Source organism: Stigmatopora nigra, chromosome 1, assembly GCF_051989575.1.
Source record: "Stigmatopora nigra isolate UIUO_SnigA chromosome 1, RoL_Snig_1.1, whole genome shotgun sequence".
Classification (NCBI taxonomy): domain Eukaryota; kingdom Metazoa; phylum Chordata; class Actinopteri; order Syngnathiformes; family Syngnathidae; genus Stigmatopora; species Stigmatopora nigra.
In genome coordinates this window covers 6,400,385-6,419,294 of record NC_135508.1, presented here as the reverse complement: position 1 = coordinate 6,419,294, position 18,910 = coordinate 6,400,385, and the positions used below count along the sequence as shown (strand labels likewise).

The 18,910-nt window shown below is 39.5% G+C and overlaps 1 protein-coding gene and 1 long non-coding RNA gene across 6 annotated transcripts in view; one reads left to right on the top strand and one right to left on the bottom strand.

Moving 5' to 3' along the window:
- prdm16 (PR domain containing 16) overlaps positions 1-16,276 on the bottom strand; it is a 172,714-nt gene extending 156,438 nt beyond the window's left edge. For all 5 annotated transcript variants that reach the window (XM_077719043.1, XM_077719025.1, XM_077719034.1 and 2 more), the window contains exon 1: positions 15,973-16,276. In XM_077719043.1, the coding sequence (XP_077575169.1) occupies positions 15,973-16,009 (37 nt within the window). In that variant the 5' untranslated portion in view covers positions 16,010-16,276. The remainder of the gene's footprint in view (positions 1-15,972) is intronic.
- LOC144198176 (uncharacterized) lies at positions 15,565-17,291 on the top strand. Its single transcript, XR_013326668.1, has 2 exons — positions 15,565-16,473; positions 16,578-17,291. It is a non-coding gene; the product is annotated as an uncharacterized LOC144198176 (long non-coding RNA).
- The last annotated feature ends 1,619 nt before the right edge of the window (positions 17,292-18,910 follow it).

Sequence of the window (18,910 nt, the reverse complement as noted above, 5' to 3'; positions counted from 1 at the left end):
TGACTACCTGTTTGATGCTCATTATGTCAAAAAAATGGCTTAGAATTCAAGCATCCCAGTTTATGACATCATCACATCTCCTGGAGGTGATGATGTGTGAAATGTACAGCACAGGGCAGCTGCTGCCCAGAAAAAAAAAATAATAATCTGCAAGTAGAGTGACAATAACATCATCCAGGTGGCATAACAAGCAATGCAAGCTATATGAAATGATGACACGGTGAATCATTTAGCTTGAAACCACCCTCCTTTTTTGTTCACATTAAAAAAACATTCATCAATCCAACTTTCATTTCAAGTTCAACCAACCGGCATAATCCTCGTTTGACTAAAATTCTGACAGACGAGTGTAACAGGTCTAGGTGTGAGCAGTGTATATTCTGTACTGTCCAATGGAGTCTGTGTTGTGCAGTAGACAGCATGAGCCAGGTGGGCACATCTTCACCTTTTTAAACCATATTTTTTCTTCATTAGACTTTTCTGCATGCATTCTGTCATTGATACTCATTGATTAGCAACAGTGAAATAATGTTCTCAAAAGAATTCTGACTTTTTTTACTTTCAAAGTGGTGAAATGAATAAGAAATGCTCACATTTTCATGTATTTTGACTTTTAAATTCGGAGTATGGCTCTCAAGGATATAATGTTTGAAAATATGATTTTATTATGGCTCTCTTCAACAAAAAGGTTCCTGACCCCTGCTCTAAATTAATGGGAATGGCTGACAAAGACATTTGTTTGTAAATAACTACATTAACACATAGGTACACTTTCTTTTCACAATGCAGTATACATTTATGATACATGAAAAACCTATCTGCACTCACAAATAAGTGGAATTATAATCAGTCTTGAAGAATAAAATCAATTATCCAGATAAAACATTTCCAAACACTAATTTCTGTATTATTTTCTACATGTCCAAACCATTTTTCAACTAAAAGTGGTTTACATATGGCAAGTTTACATCCAATTTAAGAACAGATGATTGACCAGTGGGATTTATCCAGAAGTCTCAAACTAGTTTTAATCATAGACCTCATTAGAACTACTTTATCTTTATTATTATTGTTCTTATTGATAAGCCCAAAAATAAAAGGCATAGTATTTTCCAATCAAAGTTATCTGCCAATACATGATTAGCTTAAGAGTTGCACACTTTGCCAACCATTATTTTAGGCTTCTGTCAGCTTTTGTGATGCAGTCTTGAATCTCAAAATGGATACTAAAAAGATCTTACATTAAAGTTATACCATAGATTTGCACACTGTGTTGCTATACTTTATAGTCACAATCAATTTACGAGAAGAAAGCATTGCTTATCAGCAGAACACAGAGTCTTGTCAAGTGAAGCTAGGTTGAAAAATAATTTGTTCACTCTGCGGAGAGAAGGTCCGATTAATAACTGATCCTCAGAACTCCCAGAGGAGAAACGTTCGCTCACGCAGATGCAAGAGTGTAATAGAGCTATTTGTTTTCCTCAGAAAGCTGTCCGAGCACCCTCGCTGGGATCACCAGACGGTACAAAGGGCAGCTATGAATTGGCTAAATCCTCTGGGGCAGGCTATTGATTTGGCCTGCAGGCGGTAGAAAGCAAATATGCAATTAATTAGATATTTGTGTTTCGACGGGTCAGTGGATTAACACTGCAGCAACAGCAAGTCAAGTCAATCTGCATTTGGTGCTATGGTCAAATTGTACAAGTCATCACATTTAAGTTTCTCATTTTGGCCAAGAAATGGATAACATAGCATGAAGTTCAGCATTCTGTTGGTTTCCCAACCTTGCTATGTGATCGACTAAAATAAGAGGTCAGAGGTTACATCAACAGTAATGACAAACATTTTGGAACACCTGCTCATGACAACCGCAGGAATTACATATGGAATAACGGCCTTCCCCAAACAGTTCCCACAGTTTATCATTGATGCAATTATCAAAAAATGTCAACCATTGTCTAATGGTCCATGTAATATTTAATTATGTCATGACCGTATTTTCATGACTATAAGGCGCACCGCATTATAAGGCGAACCCTCAATGAATGACATTTTTTCCATATATAAGGCGCACTGTATTATAAGGCGCACTGTATTATAAGGCGCACTGTCTATTTTGGAGAAAATTTAAGACTTTTAAGTGCACCTTATAGTCGTGAAAATACGGTAATTGCTATTGACTTCCAGGTATGAAGCACTCACTACACAGTCACCTCTAGAGCCAGCCATTGTTTATTTTTTTGGATTTTTTTGTATAAAATCTTGCAGTGGGGGAGGATTTATATGATGGAAGATTTTGTAAACTAAGATGGCATCTGCATATTTAACAGTATGGCTCCAGTTCAGGCGTTTGTGTTATTTTAATATCCGACAGGGGAGGTTTTTCGTTTTTGGTTTTCTGTTTTTTCCATATATAAGGTACACTGGATCATAAGGCGCGCTGTCTATTTTGGAGAAAATTTAAGACTTTTAAGTGTGCCTTATGGTCGTGAAAATACGGTACTTATCGAAGATATATTGCACATTCTATGTAGCTTCCTACTACAATGTCTTCCATCCATCCCCTTCCTTGGTCAACCTCTTCGTTATCAACATGACTAGTTTCCTGGGGTCAGAAAGCAATTTAAAACCTCTATTAACGAGAGTCGAAGCGAGAAAGGAGTGAGAAGAAATGGAGGAAAAGAAAGACGAGGCGGTGGGAGAAGAAGAGGATGAGGAAAGGGGAGGGAGGGCCAGGCTGGGGTGTCAGCCATCAAAGCGGGTCAGGAGAAAAGAAGGCCAGGTGCTGGTTGTGGGAATGTGCTGTCCACGGGCAGCAAAGAGCAGGGAACTAGTGGGGGCTACGAGGAGGGGGCAGCAGGGTGGTAATTAGCCAAGCCTGAAGGAGAGAGTGAGGGAGACAGGGTCCTCCGGGGCCTGCGGGGATAGCCCCTCTGAGAGGATACCATTTGCACTTCTACAGGAGCCGCCAGCCTTGGGACACAAAGAAGGGGAAAAGGGGAACTATGGCATCTTTTATCAGGCCGGACAAAGACGCCGCATCTTTTCAAAGGAGGCCAGGAAGAGAGAGAACTTTCAGTGTTCTAGAAGAGGAGAAAAAAATAGAAGGGCAGAAAGAATTCTTGGACTGATCAGTAGCAAGACAGTGCCAGTGTGTGGGTTGCGGAGCAAGACGGGAGGTTACGGCCATGCTGTGACCCAAGTCAGTCCTCTGAGGCATCAGAAATCCACTCATGTACAGCTATGTCCGCCCCTACAGATAGATAGTTGCTTAACTCGAATCCCAGAGCAAAAAATGAGTGCCAATTTTTAGTGTTTCAATCAGCATAGTTTTTGAAAGTATCACAATGTGCATAATGCCCAGTAGCATGACCGGAAGTTTGGTCGCCGGTCTTTTGGTCACCGGTCTTTTGGTCACCGCTCCTTTGGTCGCCAGTCAAGTGGTGACATAGAGTTTACCATTGAAGCCAGCTCTCAAAATTATATTCATGGGAGAGTTTAATATCTAAGAGACAGAGAGTTCCAAGTGCTGTTTAATATCTAAGTACTTTTGACCGGCGACCAAAAGACCGGCGACCAAAAAGACCGGCGACCAAAAAGACCGGCCACCAAAAAGACCGGCGACCAAAAAGACCGGCGACCAAAAAGACCGGCGACCAAAAAGACCGGCGACCAAAAAGACCGGCGACCAAAAAGACCGGCGACCAAAAAGACCGGCGACCAAAAAGACCGGCGACCAAAAAGACCGGCGACCAAAAAGACCGGCGACCAAAAAGACCGGCGAACAAAAAGACCGGCGACCAAAAAGACCGGCGACCAAAAAGACCGGCGACCAAAAAGACCGGCGACCAAAAAGACCGGCCACCAAAAAGACCGGCCACCAAAAAGACCGGCCACCAAAAAGACCGGCCACCAAAAAGACCGGCCACCAAAAAGACCGGCCACCAAAAAGACCGGCCACCAAAAAGACCGGCCACCAAAAAGACCGGCCACCAAAAAGACCGGCCACCAAAAAGACCGGCCACCAAAAAGACCGGCCACCAAAAAGACCGGCCACCAAAAAGACCGGCCACCAAAAAGACCGGCCACCAAAAAGACCGGCGACCAAAAAGACCGGCGACCAAAAAGACCGGCGACCAAAAAGACCGGGGACCAAAAAGACCGGCGACCAAAAAGACCGGCGACCAAAAAGACCGGCCACCAAAAAGACCGGCCACCAAAAAGACCGGCCACCAAAAAGACCGGCCACCAAAAAGACCGGCGACCAAAAGACCGGCGACCAAAAGACCGGCGACCAAAAGACCGGCGACCAAAAGACCGGCGACCAAAAGACCGGCGACCGAAAGACCGGCGACCAAAAGGCCAGCGACCAAAAAGACCAGCAACCAAACGCCCTAGCACCCCCGGTAGATGAGCAGTCGATAAGGACCACCCTCCACTTTGACAATCAGGGCATCTCAAGAGATTTGCCCTCATGTCGAGTGAGGGAAAGTGAAGGTCAGTGACATTACTTTTACCTATTTACCTTTGGAAGACGACTGCACGGGAGTCTGAATGGTGGCCTTTGAGGCTGTAGGGCTTTGTGCCCCCAGTTGGAGAGGAGTCTGACAACCTCCACTGAGTCGAGGCCAAGGGTCAGACGGGTCATGTGATAAGGCATTTCAGGCCTACATTTAGGGCCTCTTAGTGAAGAGGTTTGAAGAAGCTCAAGAAGCCCCCCCATCTCTCCATCTCCTCTTCCTTACTCTGCTCTGTCCCCTCTCAGTGGACACAAAATGCCATTTGTTGTCCATCAGTCAGTAGCAGAGGGTCTGGGCCGGACTCTGTGCTGAAAGCTCCATTCACACACCCTCTCACCCAGGGATGTTTTTGCAATTCAATATTTTCACACGCAGACTGCTTCGTCGTTACTTTGGAACCGTACACTTGGCAGGATGAGGTTGGGGGGGCCTCTGGGACAGAGGGACTTGGAGGTGGAGGGGGTCAGAGGAGAAGAATCCTAGTGTCGGGAAAGGCTAATGGGCCATCTTGAAATGTTTTAGTCAGGACCTCTCTAACATCTACACACACAAACAAGTGTGCACGCTCATGATCACACACATTCCGACCAACTCATCACTTCAAAACCAATCTAACTCTGACTTAATGAGGGGAAGGTGTGTGTGTGTGTGTGTGGGGGGGGGGGGGGGGGGGGTTCTTATTTCATCCACCACAACCTTTAGGCCTGTGTCGTCATTCTATCCTAACAGGAGCTTTTCTCCATCACCGTCACTCAGACTGGGTCACATGTTTTAGGTTTGCCTTATACAATAAAAGCAATGTATTGCTTGAAAATGGGAAACTTAAAAAAAAATGGTTTAAAAACCAATCAAGCGCCTGAACCAATTTAAAAAGTAGCGAGTCTTAACTGCTATATGGTAACATTTATAAATACTGTATTTTCACGACTATAAGGCGCACTTAAGTCTTACATTTTCTCCAAAATAGACAGTGCGCCTTATAATATAGTGCGCCTTATAATACAGTGCGCCTAACAATACAGTGCGCCTTATAATCCAGTGCGCCTTTTATATGGAAAAAATGTCATTCATTGAGGGTGCGCCTTATAATGCAGTGCTCCTTATAATCCAGTGTGCCTTATATATGGAAAAAATGTCATTCATTGAGGGTGCGCCTTGCAATCCAGTGCACCTTATAGTCATGAAAATACGGTAATTCTAGAAACTTGATCTACAGGACACCCATAACCAAATCAGGAGATATACAAAAAATCAACAAATGGAATAAATCATTAAACCACACTCACATGTCCATTCATCCTGTTTGAATCATTTTACTCTTTCTAATTGAAAAACAACAACTGGACAAACTTTTCTCTGATTGGTTAGGTATCTATAATCAACATACCAAACATTTTCTTATTTAAATAAATCGTGGCAGGTGATATGGACCAAATTATTCTCCAATGAGGTGCTAAGAAAAGAAAAACTGAGATTGGTGTTATAGCAGGGCAAATTTTCATGGAGATCGCCCCTGGAGAATCTATGGACAGACACCCCACTTTGCCACCCCACCTTTTTCTGCTGTCCGTCATACTTACAAAGAAAGTTATCCAACGTATTAAACAAATAATAGGTCTTCTGAAGGCCTAACCTGTAGTGGATAGTAGGGTCACTGTATAATGACAGCTCAATTACTGTGAATCTTCTTGTCCGCCGTCTGGCCAGTACAATCCGCACAAGCGCCCCACCCTGAGTGGCAAATTTGTAAAACCCACCAAAGCGACAGGCTTGACAGTGTAATCGCAAACTGTCCTTGCTGACATGAAAGAAGTCTTTATCTGTCCGAATCAAAGAACCTGATCTGAGAGAGAGAGAGAGAAAAGGGGCCGGTAGGGGTGACCAGAGAAAAGAAATGTCCCGCTCGGCCCTTGTGAGACGTGGCGATGTCTCTAATCCTCTTTAATGAGACACAGCGAGCCCATCTTTGTGGTAATGATATAACCCAGTAAGAACGATAGTATAGGGGAGGGAGGAGAAAGAAAAGCAGGACAGATAGAAGTGAAGATGGAGCCAAGACTTTGAACTGGCGGCTTGATGAAAGGAGATGGAGGTTGAGGGAGTTGAGAGCCACACTAGGTTTCACAAACTGTGGGCTATTTAAAGGGCAGACAGACAAACAGCCCATGGGAGAGCAAGTTTGTTAGCTTATCATATCTGGACAGGATGAGAATCATCAGCAGGGACAGCCAGGCTGTGACTGAAGACATGTCTTCACATACAAAGTAGATGGGAATTTAAAAAAAAAACCACAACTTCCTCGCCATTGTTACCAAGACAAACTCTATCAACAAGAACAACAACAACAACAAAACCATTTGGAAATTAAATAAAAAACTAACATTGAAAGAAAGGTTTTCCACTCCACTAAATCATCTTAATCCTACTTGCTCTTGATTAGCGCGGTTGATGTTTTACTTCAAAATAGTACCACAACAATATTACATAGAGCAGGGGTAGAGAACTTAAGGCTCAAGAGCCACATGTGGCTCTTTTGATGGTTGCATCTGGCTCTCCGCTAACCTGTGAGCTAAAATATGGAAATCGCTGGTGACAGGGCTGAGATATTACATCTAGAACTGCTTTAATCTACTTTTGTAGTAGACTTCTGGAATGCATACTAATTGATTAGCAAATGCATATGAATGTGGTCAAAAGAGTGTTTTCCACTTTAATAGTGATGACATTACAAAATAAAAGGCACCCATTTACATGTATTTTGACTTTTAAATTCGGAATATGGCTCCCAAGGAATAACATAAGAAAATATGAATTGTTTGTGGCTCTCTTCGTCAAAAAGGTTCCTGACCCCTGACATAGAGGCAGCACTGAACATTTGAGCCTGAGCAAGGCAACAAACCAAAACAGAGAATTTAAAAATCACAATGTCTGCTGTTTACAACTCCGTATTTGAGTGGTCACAGGAATGCTAGTATGTTTTAATTTAGTTAGTGCAGCACCCTGGAAGAGTGCTCAGCAGTCTCACAGGTCTGAGATGAAGGATTCACTGCTGGACTCGGGCCTCCCTGTGTGGTATTTGCATGTCGTTCCTGCGGCTGCAGGTTTTTTTTTTTTTTTTTTCTTGGATTGGTGTTACGGTTCCCAGACCAAAAACATCCATGGGCAGCTGATTGATCACTTTAAACTGGCTGGCAAACAATTCAAGTTGCCTACAGCCCAGGTGTCGGGAACCTTTATTTACGAAGAGAGCCATAAACAATTGATATTTTCAAACATTATTCCTTGAGAGCCATTCTCAGAATTTAAAAGTAAAAATACATGAAAATGTGAGCATTTATAATTCATTTCACCACTTTGAAAGTATTTAAAAAGTCTAAATTCTTTTGAGAACATTATACCACTGTTGCTAATCAATGAGTATCAATGAGAGAATGCATGCAGAAGACTCTAACGAGGAAAAATTGTGATTTAAAATGGTGCTAGAGATAGTTTTGGCGCCACAGTGCCAGTGTGACCCTCCCATTGGTGCGTCCGGGACTTGGGTATCTCACCAGCGGTTCCCATATCTTACCACAGAGGTTCACGGAGAGCCATATACACCTATCAAAAGAGCCACATATGGCTCCCGAGCCATACACATCCATCAAAAGAGCCACATATGGCTCCCGAGCCATATACACCCATCAAAAAAGCCACATATGGCTCCCGAGCCATACACATCCATCAAAAGAGCCAGATATGGCTCCCCAGCCATATACACCCATCAAAAGAGCCACATATGACTCCCGAGCCATAGGTTCCCTACCCCTGCCACAGCCCATAGTTACCTGGGATAGGCTTCAACACTTTACGTGACCCTCGTGAGGATAGATAACTACCATAGAAAATAAATGATTTATTTGTAATTTTCCAAATGTGTGAATGTGCCTGTGTAATGTTAGTCTCTATACATCACCTGAGAACTACTGTGGACCAGACCATAACCAGGCTTAATAGGTCACAGCTCACTCGTGACCCTAACAATAAGAGTTATGTAAAATGAGGGATTTTGTATAAACTGCAACTGGTAGTTCCGGAGTTTCACTAGCAACAAACAATTCAAGAAAAAAATAAGTCTTACGACACACAAAGAGAATGGCACTGGGGACAGGACGGGGGTATTGAGGATCAAATTAAAAAGAACAGGACAAATGAATAAATGGGAAAAAAGAGGTTGAAAGTGACCTGGCTAATGCCAAACAAATCAGGATTAGACCCAGATAAGACTAGTCACAATGCTGAGCAATCCCCGGGACGCCGCGACGTGGAGGGAATCATGAGGCCTGCTACAACAAGCTCATTAGGACTCCACACATTCGCCTCTCGTCTGGCAAACAGTGCGTACCGCTACACAGTGGGTGGTGCAAAACCCATGCCAGACACACAAACTTACAGCACTGAGATGAAGCATAAAAAAACAGAGAGTGAATAACTGTGTAAATCAGCATGCAAGTGAAATGACACTCCCAGAAGTGATGTATTCTTAACCCATACTTGATAATGCAATACTAACCTATTTGTCAGTTATAAATGAAGATATATGAGAGCTTCCTTTTCATCTTATTGAATTCAATAGCTACTTCTTGGATATTTTAACAAAGACTGCCACTGTTGACACACTAAAGTTTAAGCAAATGGGTCAAAGAAAGAGAAGGAACATCAGGGAAATAAGTGAAACTGCCAAATGCTTCTTTTTTTAATTTTTTTTTTTCGTCTCCAAACACAGCAGATGAGGTCATGGAGCAAGGCCGCAAGGAATATTTGCCAACTGGATAATGTGAGGTCAGCGTATCAAAGGAATGAATGGGATTTGGAGCCATGTGCAAGAGCTTAATGGTTCATGGTATTTGCATGTCAACCTAATATGCAACTTAGTTTGCAATAGGCTGCAAAAAGAAGCACTTGTGGATGTCTCGGAGGTGCCCACCCATCCTTGTGCCACACCGCACAAGATGTGGAACAGCGAGAGGAGCTCTAAAAACTGGAAATGCACACTTACTGGGGTTAAAGCCAATTGTTGCCTATAAAAGACCACTAAAATGGCTTAGAAAATGATATTCAGGACAATTTTAATGCAATCCTTCCAAATGTATTGGAAAATAATGTAAAGATAATGAAATAAAACTGTTCTTTTAATTGATTTCCCCGCTAATAGTGCATCTACATCAGGGGTCGGGGAAGAGAGCCATAAACAATTCATATTTTCAAACATTATTCCTTGACAGCCATACTCAGAATTTAAAAGTAAAAATATATGAAAATGTGAGCATTTATTATGCACTTCACCATTTTTAAAGTAAAAAAAGGCTGAATTCTTTTAAGAACATTATTTCACTGTTGCTAATCAATGAGTATCAATGAGAAGATGCACGCAGAAGAGTCTAATGAAGAAAAATATGATTTAAAAAGTCGGAGAGCTATATACACACCCATCAAAAGAGCCACATATGGCTCTCGAGGCATATACACCCATCAAAAGAGCCACATATGGCTCTCGAGCCATATACACCCATCAAAAGAGCCACATATGGCTCTCGAGCCATATACACCCATCAAAAGAGCCACATATGGCTCCCGAGCCATATACACCCATCAAAAGAGCCACATATGGCTCCCAAGCCATATACACCCATCAAAAGAGCCACATATGGCTCCCGAGCCATAGCTTCTCTACCCCTGATCTACATGCATACACCACACTGCTCCTAAGAGGGCAAAATAAGCACAGGAACAGCAAACTAAAGAGTCAACACATACATGACGTGGCTATTAAATATTATGTAGAGTGAGTGATTTAAAACATGTTTGCAAAGAAGGGATGAGAGGTGAACAATAACTTTCCATCTAGAAAAACTCAAGGTCCTGGGTTCAAATCCAGGTCACGTCCACCTGTGTGGAGCTTCCATGTTCTCCCTGGGTCTGCGGGAGTTTCCTCCGGGTATTCCAGTTTCCTCCCACATTCCAAAAAACCATGCATGGTAGGCTAATTGGACACTCTAAATTGCCCTTAGGTATGAGTGTGAATGGTTGTTTGTCTCTATGTGCCCTGAGATTGGCTGGTCACCGATTCAGGGTGTCCCCCTGCCTCTGGCCCGGAGTCAGCTGGGATAGGCTCATGCACCCCCCGTGATCCTAATAAGAATAAAGCGGTTCAGAAAATGAGCTGAGATGAGATTTAATGGCACATGCGTGACCACTTTAGAGTCCACTTTATCTATCATAGGCAAAGAAGCATTATTAAGGGAAGAGGGACTGAATCACTATGGAAGTAATTTCCTGGTGACCAAAAACACTAGGGTATGAGTAAGAGCAGAAAAGTTGTAAAAGCGGTTAATATTATTAGATTCTTACAAATGCAAAGCCAAAATTCAGAGCAGGTGAGTCATCATTCACTCTTTTTTTAATTTGTTCGCTGTGGCAGTTTTTTGGGAAACTTGAAGGAGGTCACAGTGCAGATGAGTAAGGAGAGATTTGATTTTACGTTAGGGGAAGGGTCGGGAACCTTTTTGACGAAGAGAGCCATAAACAATTCATATATCCACACATTATTCCTTGAGAGCCATACCTAGAATTTAAAAGTGAAAATACATGAAAATGCGAGCATTTATTATTCATTTCACCACTTTGAAAGTAAAAAAAAAAAGTCTGAATTCTTTTGAGAACATTATTTCACTGTTGCTAATCAATGAGTATCAATAAGAGAATGCATGTAGAAGAGTCTAACGAAGAAAAAATATGATTTAAAAAGGCGGAGAGCCATATACACCCATCAAAAGAGCCACGTATGGCTCCCGAGCCATATACACCCATCAAAAGAGCCACATATGGCTCCCGAGCCATATACACCCATCAAAAGAGCCACATATGGCTCCCGAGCCATAGGTATCTAGCCCTACGTAAGGGTTAAAGTAATTAATTTGTATTGGTATCGTTTTATGTGAATTAAATCAAATAAAGACCCCTGTATTGCAGTTGCTGTGACAAAATATTGCTCAAATTTAAGAAGGAAAATAGGGGTACCCTTTAGTTACAAAGTGGTAAAGTCATTGTGGGGTTTAATATGATACAACACATCAGAATACAATTGTATGTATTGTATGTATTGACGAAGATTTTATAAAGCAGACATGGAGTCTTTTTTTTTTTTTTTTTTTTTGAATCCTGTGGAAACACATTTGGGAAGTAGACTCCGGGCCCCAAAGTCCACATTCAACTCAACCTAACATAAGCAGATGTGACAGAAACCTGCACCCATTTTGAAAAAAAATATCTATATATAAATAAAAGTCTGGGTTAATAAGAAACAAGCCTGGACTGATAAAAAAACAATGAGCTCAACTTGGCAATGGGTAGAAACTTGAAGAATGTACTTGATTTGTAGAAACAATGTTTTTGATTTGTTTTTTTTATTTGGTCATTCTGATTTAATTTGTAGATTATGAAATAAAAATGTTAGCGGAACTTCTAACTTAGGGGTAGGGAACCTATGGCTCGGGAGCCACATATGGCTCTCCACTAACCTGTGAGGTAAACTAGGGAAACTGCTGGTGAGAAAGTGCAGGAATAGGAGTGTTATGTTGGTATTATGGCATTGACACTACCATTAGTGCCTTATAATCATTTTTTTTCATTACACTATTTTACATGGATTTTCTCATTGATACTCATTGATTCCAACAACGTAAAAATGTCAAAAAAGTGAGACTTTTTGTGCTTTAAAAGTGGTGAAGTGACTAAAAAGGCACATATTTTCATGTATGTTGACTTTTAAATTCAAAACATGGCTCTCAAGTATTAACATTTAAAAAATATGAATTGTTTATGGATCTTTCCATCAAAAAGGTTCCCAAAGTTGAAGTTAACTAAATTCAGTTGCATATACAAGTTAAAATGAAAACTTGCAAATGCACGTATAGTCACAAACAACTCTAAATTTGAAGTCAACAAAAGTATGCAGAACCCTAAATGTAAGTACTTTTAACCAAAAACCAAGTAGTATTAAAACTTGAGTCTCCTGAATGACAGCGTAAGTCATAGCAAAGTGAAGTACACGGTCTAACTGATTCAGCTGTTGCCAGTGTACTCTTGTGAAGGCGTCATGTGTGAGGCTTGGGCCAAGTTCACACAACTCACAATTTCACGTAAGCACAACTTTAAAGTTAACATTAGTGTATTTACATTTAGTTAGGACAATGTATCATTTCAAAATGCAGCTTTTGTCGCCAAAACAAGTTAATTCAAATCACCAAAAATCATCCAAGTAAACAATATGCTGAGTTACAACTAACAAATACTCAAAATAGCAAATTACAGACAAAAAGTTTAAGTTTTGATAGCTGAAACTGTTAAGTTAGCGCAAACTTTTGGAAGTTTTACCTTTCACAGTGTAATATTGTTATTCATAAAGTTGCCCAAGGAATCGGTCTCATATTGTATTGTGATTAAATATATGATTTCCATCACTAGAATCCAGTAGTTGACAATCATACAACAAATTCAATTAAGGCTTTTGTGTTGGCGTGTCAGATTCCTGTTGAACTAAAATGGCACAATTTCATTTTTTTAATAGTATGACGATTTGTGAGTAAACAAGAAGCAGATCATAATTATTTTTTGGTGTGTTTTGTGGTGTGTCGTGACATAATTGTAATTAAAAACGTCTGTCTCGGCTCAAAAAATGTTGTTTATACACAAGACACAAAGTGTGCCATGAAGCATGAATGAAACAAACTAGTACAACCTAAGTTTTAGTATAACTTTAAGTGAAATCCAAAACCATGATGACAATGACCACGAGTTCATCAAACAGAAATATATCTTCTTCAAATGAAAGTGAGTTATGATATAAATGACACAAAACTGGCAATCCATCCGTACTCGACAAGTGAAAAATGCCGGATAAATGTGTAGGTCTTTCAAAAATATCATGCCTTTCCAATTAAAACAACCAAAGAACAAGCTAAATTCAAAATGCAGTGTCTGAAGCAACAATAAGCTAAAATACATACTGGTAAAAGTAATCCAAATGCGGGCAATTTTGTGCACATCATCCACAGGTAACCCAACACACACACACAAAGCATTAATCTATCTATTTTCTATGAAGTCTCTACGGTGAACTAGATTGCATCACAACGGACTGAGAAGTAGAAAACAGCTTGGATTGGTCACTAGTCAATCACAAGACCCTACAAAACATCCTAAATGTTTTTTTTCTATTTTATTTATTGATTAAATGGGATACATACAGACTTCACAACAAAGCAACATATTGCTAATCAATAATATGCTAAATTGAGGTTGACAATTATTGAACACCATCCTGTTTGTTTATTTTGCAGTGTACATAATCATATACATATATGAATAAATGTACATATTGATTTATTTATTAATTTATTTATTTTCGTTTATATACACACAGGCCAAAAAAAAATTTAATCGATAAATACAATCAATTTATAGAGTCCAAGACGGATAATATTCTGAGTTGTAGTTTATCTTCCTCGCGGGATTGAAAACACAGTTTAAACAAAACAGGCCTCTGAACGTGGATCAATGAGTACCAGTAAAACACACGGTCACTCGCGCGCGGACACACACGCACACGCACGCGCACGCACACACTTGCACGCGCATACTCACTCCTCCATTTCCGCGTGCATGTTTGCACGCACGTTTAACGGCCTTTCGTTTTGACGAGAATGCGCGTGCGTGTGTGTTGTGGTACTTGTTCAATGAAAATACGGCAAAATAAAAAAAGAACATCCACTCTCTTATACAAGTTGAGTGGCCAACTTCAAACATTGAAAACAGGCCATTTAGAAGTGAAAATGAGCTATTCTTCTGTCACTGATCTGGGATCCGTGCGAGGAGAGGGCTCCGTAAAGCCAGGTATTTATGTTCATTAGCACCAGGATCAACAGACTATCGACTCGGGCTGTTTGCAGATCAGGACCAGTGCACAATGTTCACTATAGGAGCGGCTGCACGGCACGTTTAAGCAATTATACTAAGCAGAGCAATTAGCCATTTCCCCCCCCCTTTTTTTAGCTCTTAAAAGTTAAAATGAGACTCCACGCCAAACAGCTTTCTAATACAACAGCCTTAAGAAATTAGGGTGTTTTTTTTTAAATCCCAGTGAGTATATCGTTATTCTAAATCCTTTAAATTCTCATCAGAAATTGAAATAATAATAATATTACTTTACAATATTTGCATATTAAATAAGAACATAAAATTCATCCATTCAGGGACATTTTTAAATGTAATTAATGTCATTTTTGACAATTTAGCAACCATATTTTTGTTTTTTCAAGCAACTGCAAGTCAATTAAACCACAAAATAATTAAAACCATAATAAATACATCCAAATAATATATATCTACATGATTTTGGGACATAAAAGTGTCAAAAAAATAATAATTTCACCATCAATACACGTGTGGAATGGCAACAGGCCTCAATTAAATTCAGCCACTTATCCAGGCATCATAATGTGGTCATCACCTTCCTAATGAGTCGCGTGAATAAACAGACCACAAAAGATGCATGGATGAATAAGAAGATAAAATATCAGAGCCAGCTGCGGAACATAAATAACACAAACACACACACACAACACACACACACACACACACACACACACACACACACACACACACACACACACACACACACACACAAGAATTAAAAGCAAGGTCAACCTTCAAGTCCAAATATCAAAACACAAATTTGCTTGTTTGGGTCTCTCTTTGCACTTATTGATTGACACCCCCTTTGGAGGGGACCCTTGGGGTTGTAAAAGGGGGGGGGTGAATAGTGTGTGTGTGTGTGTGTGTGTGTGTGTGTTTGGGGGGGGGCATTATACGAAGTGAGAGTGCTGAAAAACAAACGAGGCACAAAATATTTATTCTTAACTTTTGACGCCCCCCACCCCTGAAAAAAAATACAAAATAAAAAGCACGCTTCAGGGAAGGAAATGCTATTATTGGATAGCACCACAGCGCCCACTATTACAGCAAATGGGAATGATGTGATTTCACAACAACTTGGAAGCAAGCGGTTCTTTTTTTTAGTGGGAGGAAGAGTATTCAGATGCATTTTGGTCAGTTTCGCTTAACTTCTCGTAAGTATGAACGTCAAATCATGAGGAAGAAAGAAGAAGAAGCGGGTTGAAAGAAATCTGCAGTCGCGTCAAAGTTGGCGCAGGGATTCGAACACGGACGGCAAAGTGCGCGCAAACTCGTCTCAACAACCAAAAAGACGTCGCTTGGGGAGGTGAAAAAAGTTGATGTGCGCAAAAAAAAAAGAGCGTCGCGTCCGTCCGGATAATGACGCGTAAGAAAATACTACTTTTTTCCTTCTTTTTTTTTGAGAGCCGGGAAAGTAAAATAAAAACCGTGGACCTACTTTTCGCCAGTTTTCTCGCCCTCGCCTTGGATCTCATCTTGTCGCCTTGTAGATTCCTCTCGTCGTCCACCGTGAGCCCAGAAGCAGAAACAACACTATCTTCATCTCACCAGCATTGTCAGTTTGGACACCTTCGCACATGCGCACAGCCCATTCAATCTGACACCCTCGCCAGGGCCAAAAAAACTTTCCAATGTATTCATCATCATCATCACTTTTTTTTTTTTGGTCCTATCGTCTCCCCTTTAGATCACTTATCTCTTCCCCTCCTCCTCCTCCTCTATACCTCCTCCTCCACATGCTGCTCTCTCCTCACACTCGCACCTTCTCTCCCTCCCCAGGCCTCCCTTCCCTCCCTCCCCTCCCCTCCCTCACCCCTCCCACTCCCACCACTTCAGCCTGGGCTCTCAGCCCACCCAACTCCTCTCTTGCCAGCACCCACTTGCATTTAACACAAGACGGCAACGTGTTTCTCTGCAACCGGCCTGTGCACAAACCGAGGTAAGATGTATATTTACATTAATATAATTATAATTATTATTATTAAAATTATTGTTAAATGCAAAACATTTTATTAACACCCAGCTTGTCTGTTATTTTTGCAGATTGGATGACAAGCAAGGCAAGAATTAAAAAAAAAGAAGTTTGTTATAAGAGGGTCGTCCACTCATTTCATATTTGACGGGGTATTTTTGTGTGTGTGTGTGTGTGTGTGTGTGTGTGTGTGTGTGTGTGTGTGTGTGTGTGTGTGTGTGTGTGTGTGTGTGTGTGTGTGTGTGTGTGTGTGTGTGTGTGTGTAGTAATGCAGCTGTTAAAAATGTATGCATGCTCCTTTTTTTCGTCCCTAGACCAAACAAATTGTTTAAAAGAAGTTGACTGGTTGTAAGTGATGAAATATATTGAATTTATTATTTTTTTTTAAATGAAATTAGAAGAGAAACGAATACAATTGAACTTTTGTTTGTGGTTATTTGTTTGAAATGAATAGTAGTAGTACAAAAGTATTGTTCATATTAAAATCTGTCAGGATAAAATGCATTTTTTAACCTAATTGTAATGCATGAGTAGACTGAATAATTATTTTAAATATGATTATCGTCATTATTTTAATTATTGTTGCCATTAAGGTTATTATTAATAATAGTAATCCAAGGTATATGTTAGTAAACTGTCATGTATTTGATGCGGAGCAGTGGGACGGACTCCACATGGTCCCTGGGCCTGTAGCCTACATGTCATATGGGAATGGTTTCCGTTTGGTTTTGGCTAAATAAAGGCGGCTCTGTGCTGGAGCCTATTAAAGACCTGCGATGATGGAGCGACTGCAGTCTGCTGGAAGGCGCACACATCTATTTCACCAATAATCGCACACGCCTAATACATAACAATTGTCATTTATATGTACCTTAATATATAACAATATAGCTGTTATTAATAATAATAACAATAATAATAATAATGAAAACAAATAATAATATTAAAAATAAGGAAAATATTAGAAATAATAATGGAAACATTAAAAATAATGTAAATATTAAACATAATAATAAAAATATTAATAAAATAATATATTATAAAATATAAATAATAATGGTAATGACAATAATAAGTGATAATATTAGTGATAAAGAGAGTAATAATGAGTAATAATGAGAGTAATAATGACAGTAATATGATAGTAATATGTTAGTAATATGACAGTAACAATAATAACAACAATGACAATAATAGTAATAATAATAACAACAATGACAATAATAGAAATAATAATAATAACAATGACAATAATAGCAATAATAATAACAATTATAATAATAATAATGATAATGTTCTATTCAACATGGATTTTAAACTCACCCCAAAAAAATCCGTCAACAAATATTGAACAGAAATGGATCTGCATGTTTCCCTACTAGACTGGACGTGAAATGTAGACCGTAATCATTAATCAATATTAATAATCAATCGCAATGAACACATTTTAGCTAGAGGAAGTGAGTCTTCCTTGGTGAGGACATTCTAAGAAATTCATGATGATATGATATATGATCTCACTACAGGTAAACGTCACACTTTTGCATTGAACATGAATTATCTAAAGCACTATTTCAGTATGTATTCGTTAGTTTTTCATTTTTGGACAACTTATTTAGTAAAACAGGAGTGTATGAAATCATCCTAAAACGAAGCTAACGTAAATACAGCACGAAGGTAAATACATAAATCATATTTGATGTCGTGTGCAAAGGTTTTGTTTGAGTCTTTTAGTTGGCGTTGGTGTAAATTAGCTGTCTTGATCGATTGGCTCAAGATCAATCAGACCAGCCTCACACACAAATATTGCAGAGGAAAAAAAATCAGACTTATTAATATTTCTATTTCCTTATTTTGGACTGGTGAGGAGCAATTAACAGTTAATTGCCCCAAAAACGGATTTGGGCAATTCTTTTCAAGTGTGAGCACATGAAAACAATCAAGGTCCGATCTAACAATGGCTTGAACATAATTGTTTTTAGTAGCATATACTACCTATATAGTATTATATACTACCTAAATAGTATTATATACTACCTATATAGCATTGAATTGGATTTTAATTACAAGCTACTTCGTCAGCCACTTCAGTAGCTGTCATATTTTTTTTCCACAAAAAAATGAACTAAACGTGTGACATAAGTGATCAATAATGAAATTTCAGTTTACGGATTGTTATAATTTATGATAATTGTTGCCAGTTTTTTTCAAGTTTATTCATTTGTTTATGTTTATTAATATTATTAATCCTTAATAATACACATTTTACAACAATGGCTGCCACTATGACTGTAACTAATCATGAACATATTTGTATTATTATTAGAAAGTCTGAAATTGTCTTATTCTCCCATAAAAATGATTTAAATGAAAAATAAAATCATTATGCAAAGCCACATCAACA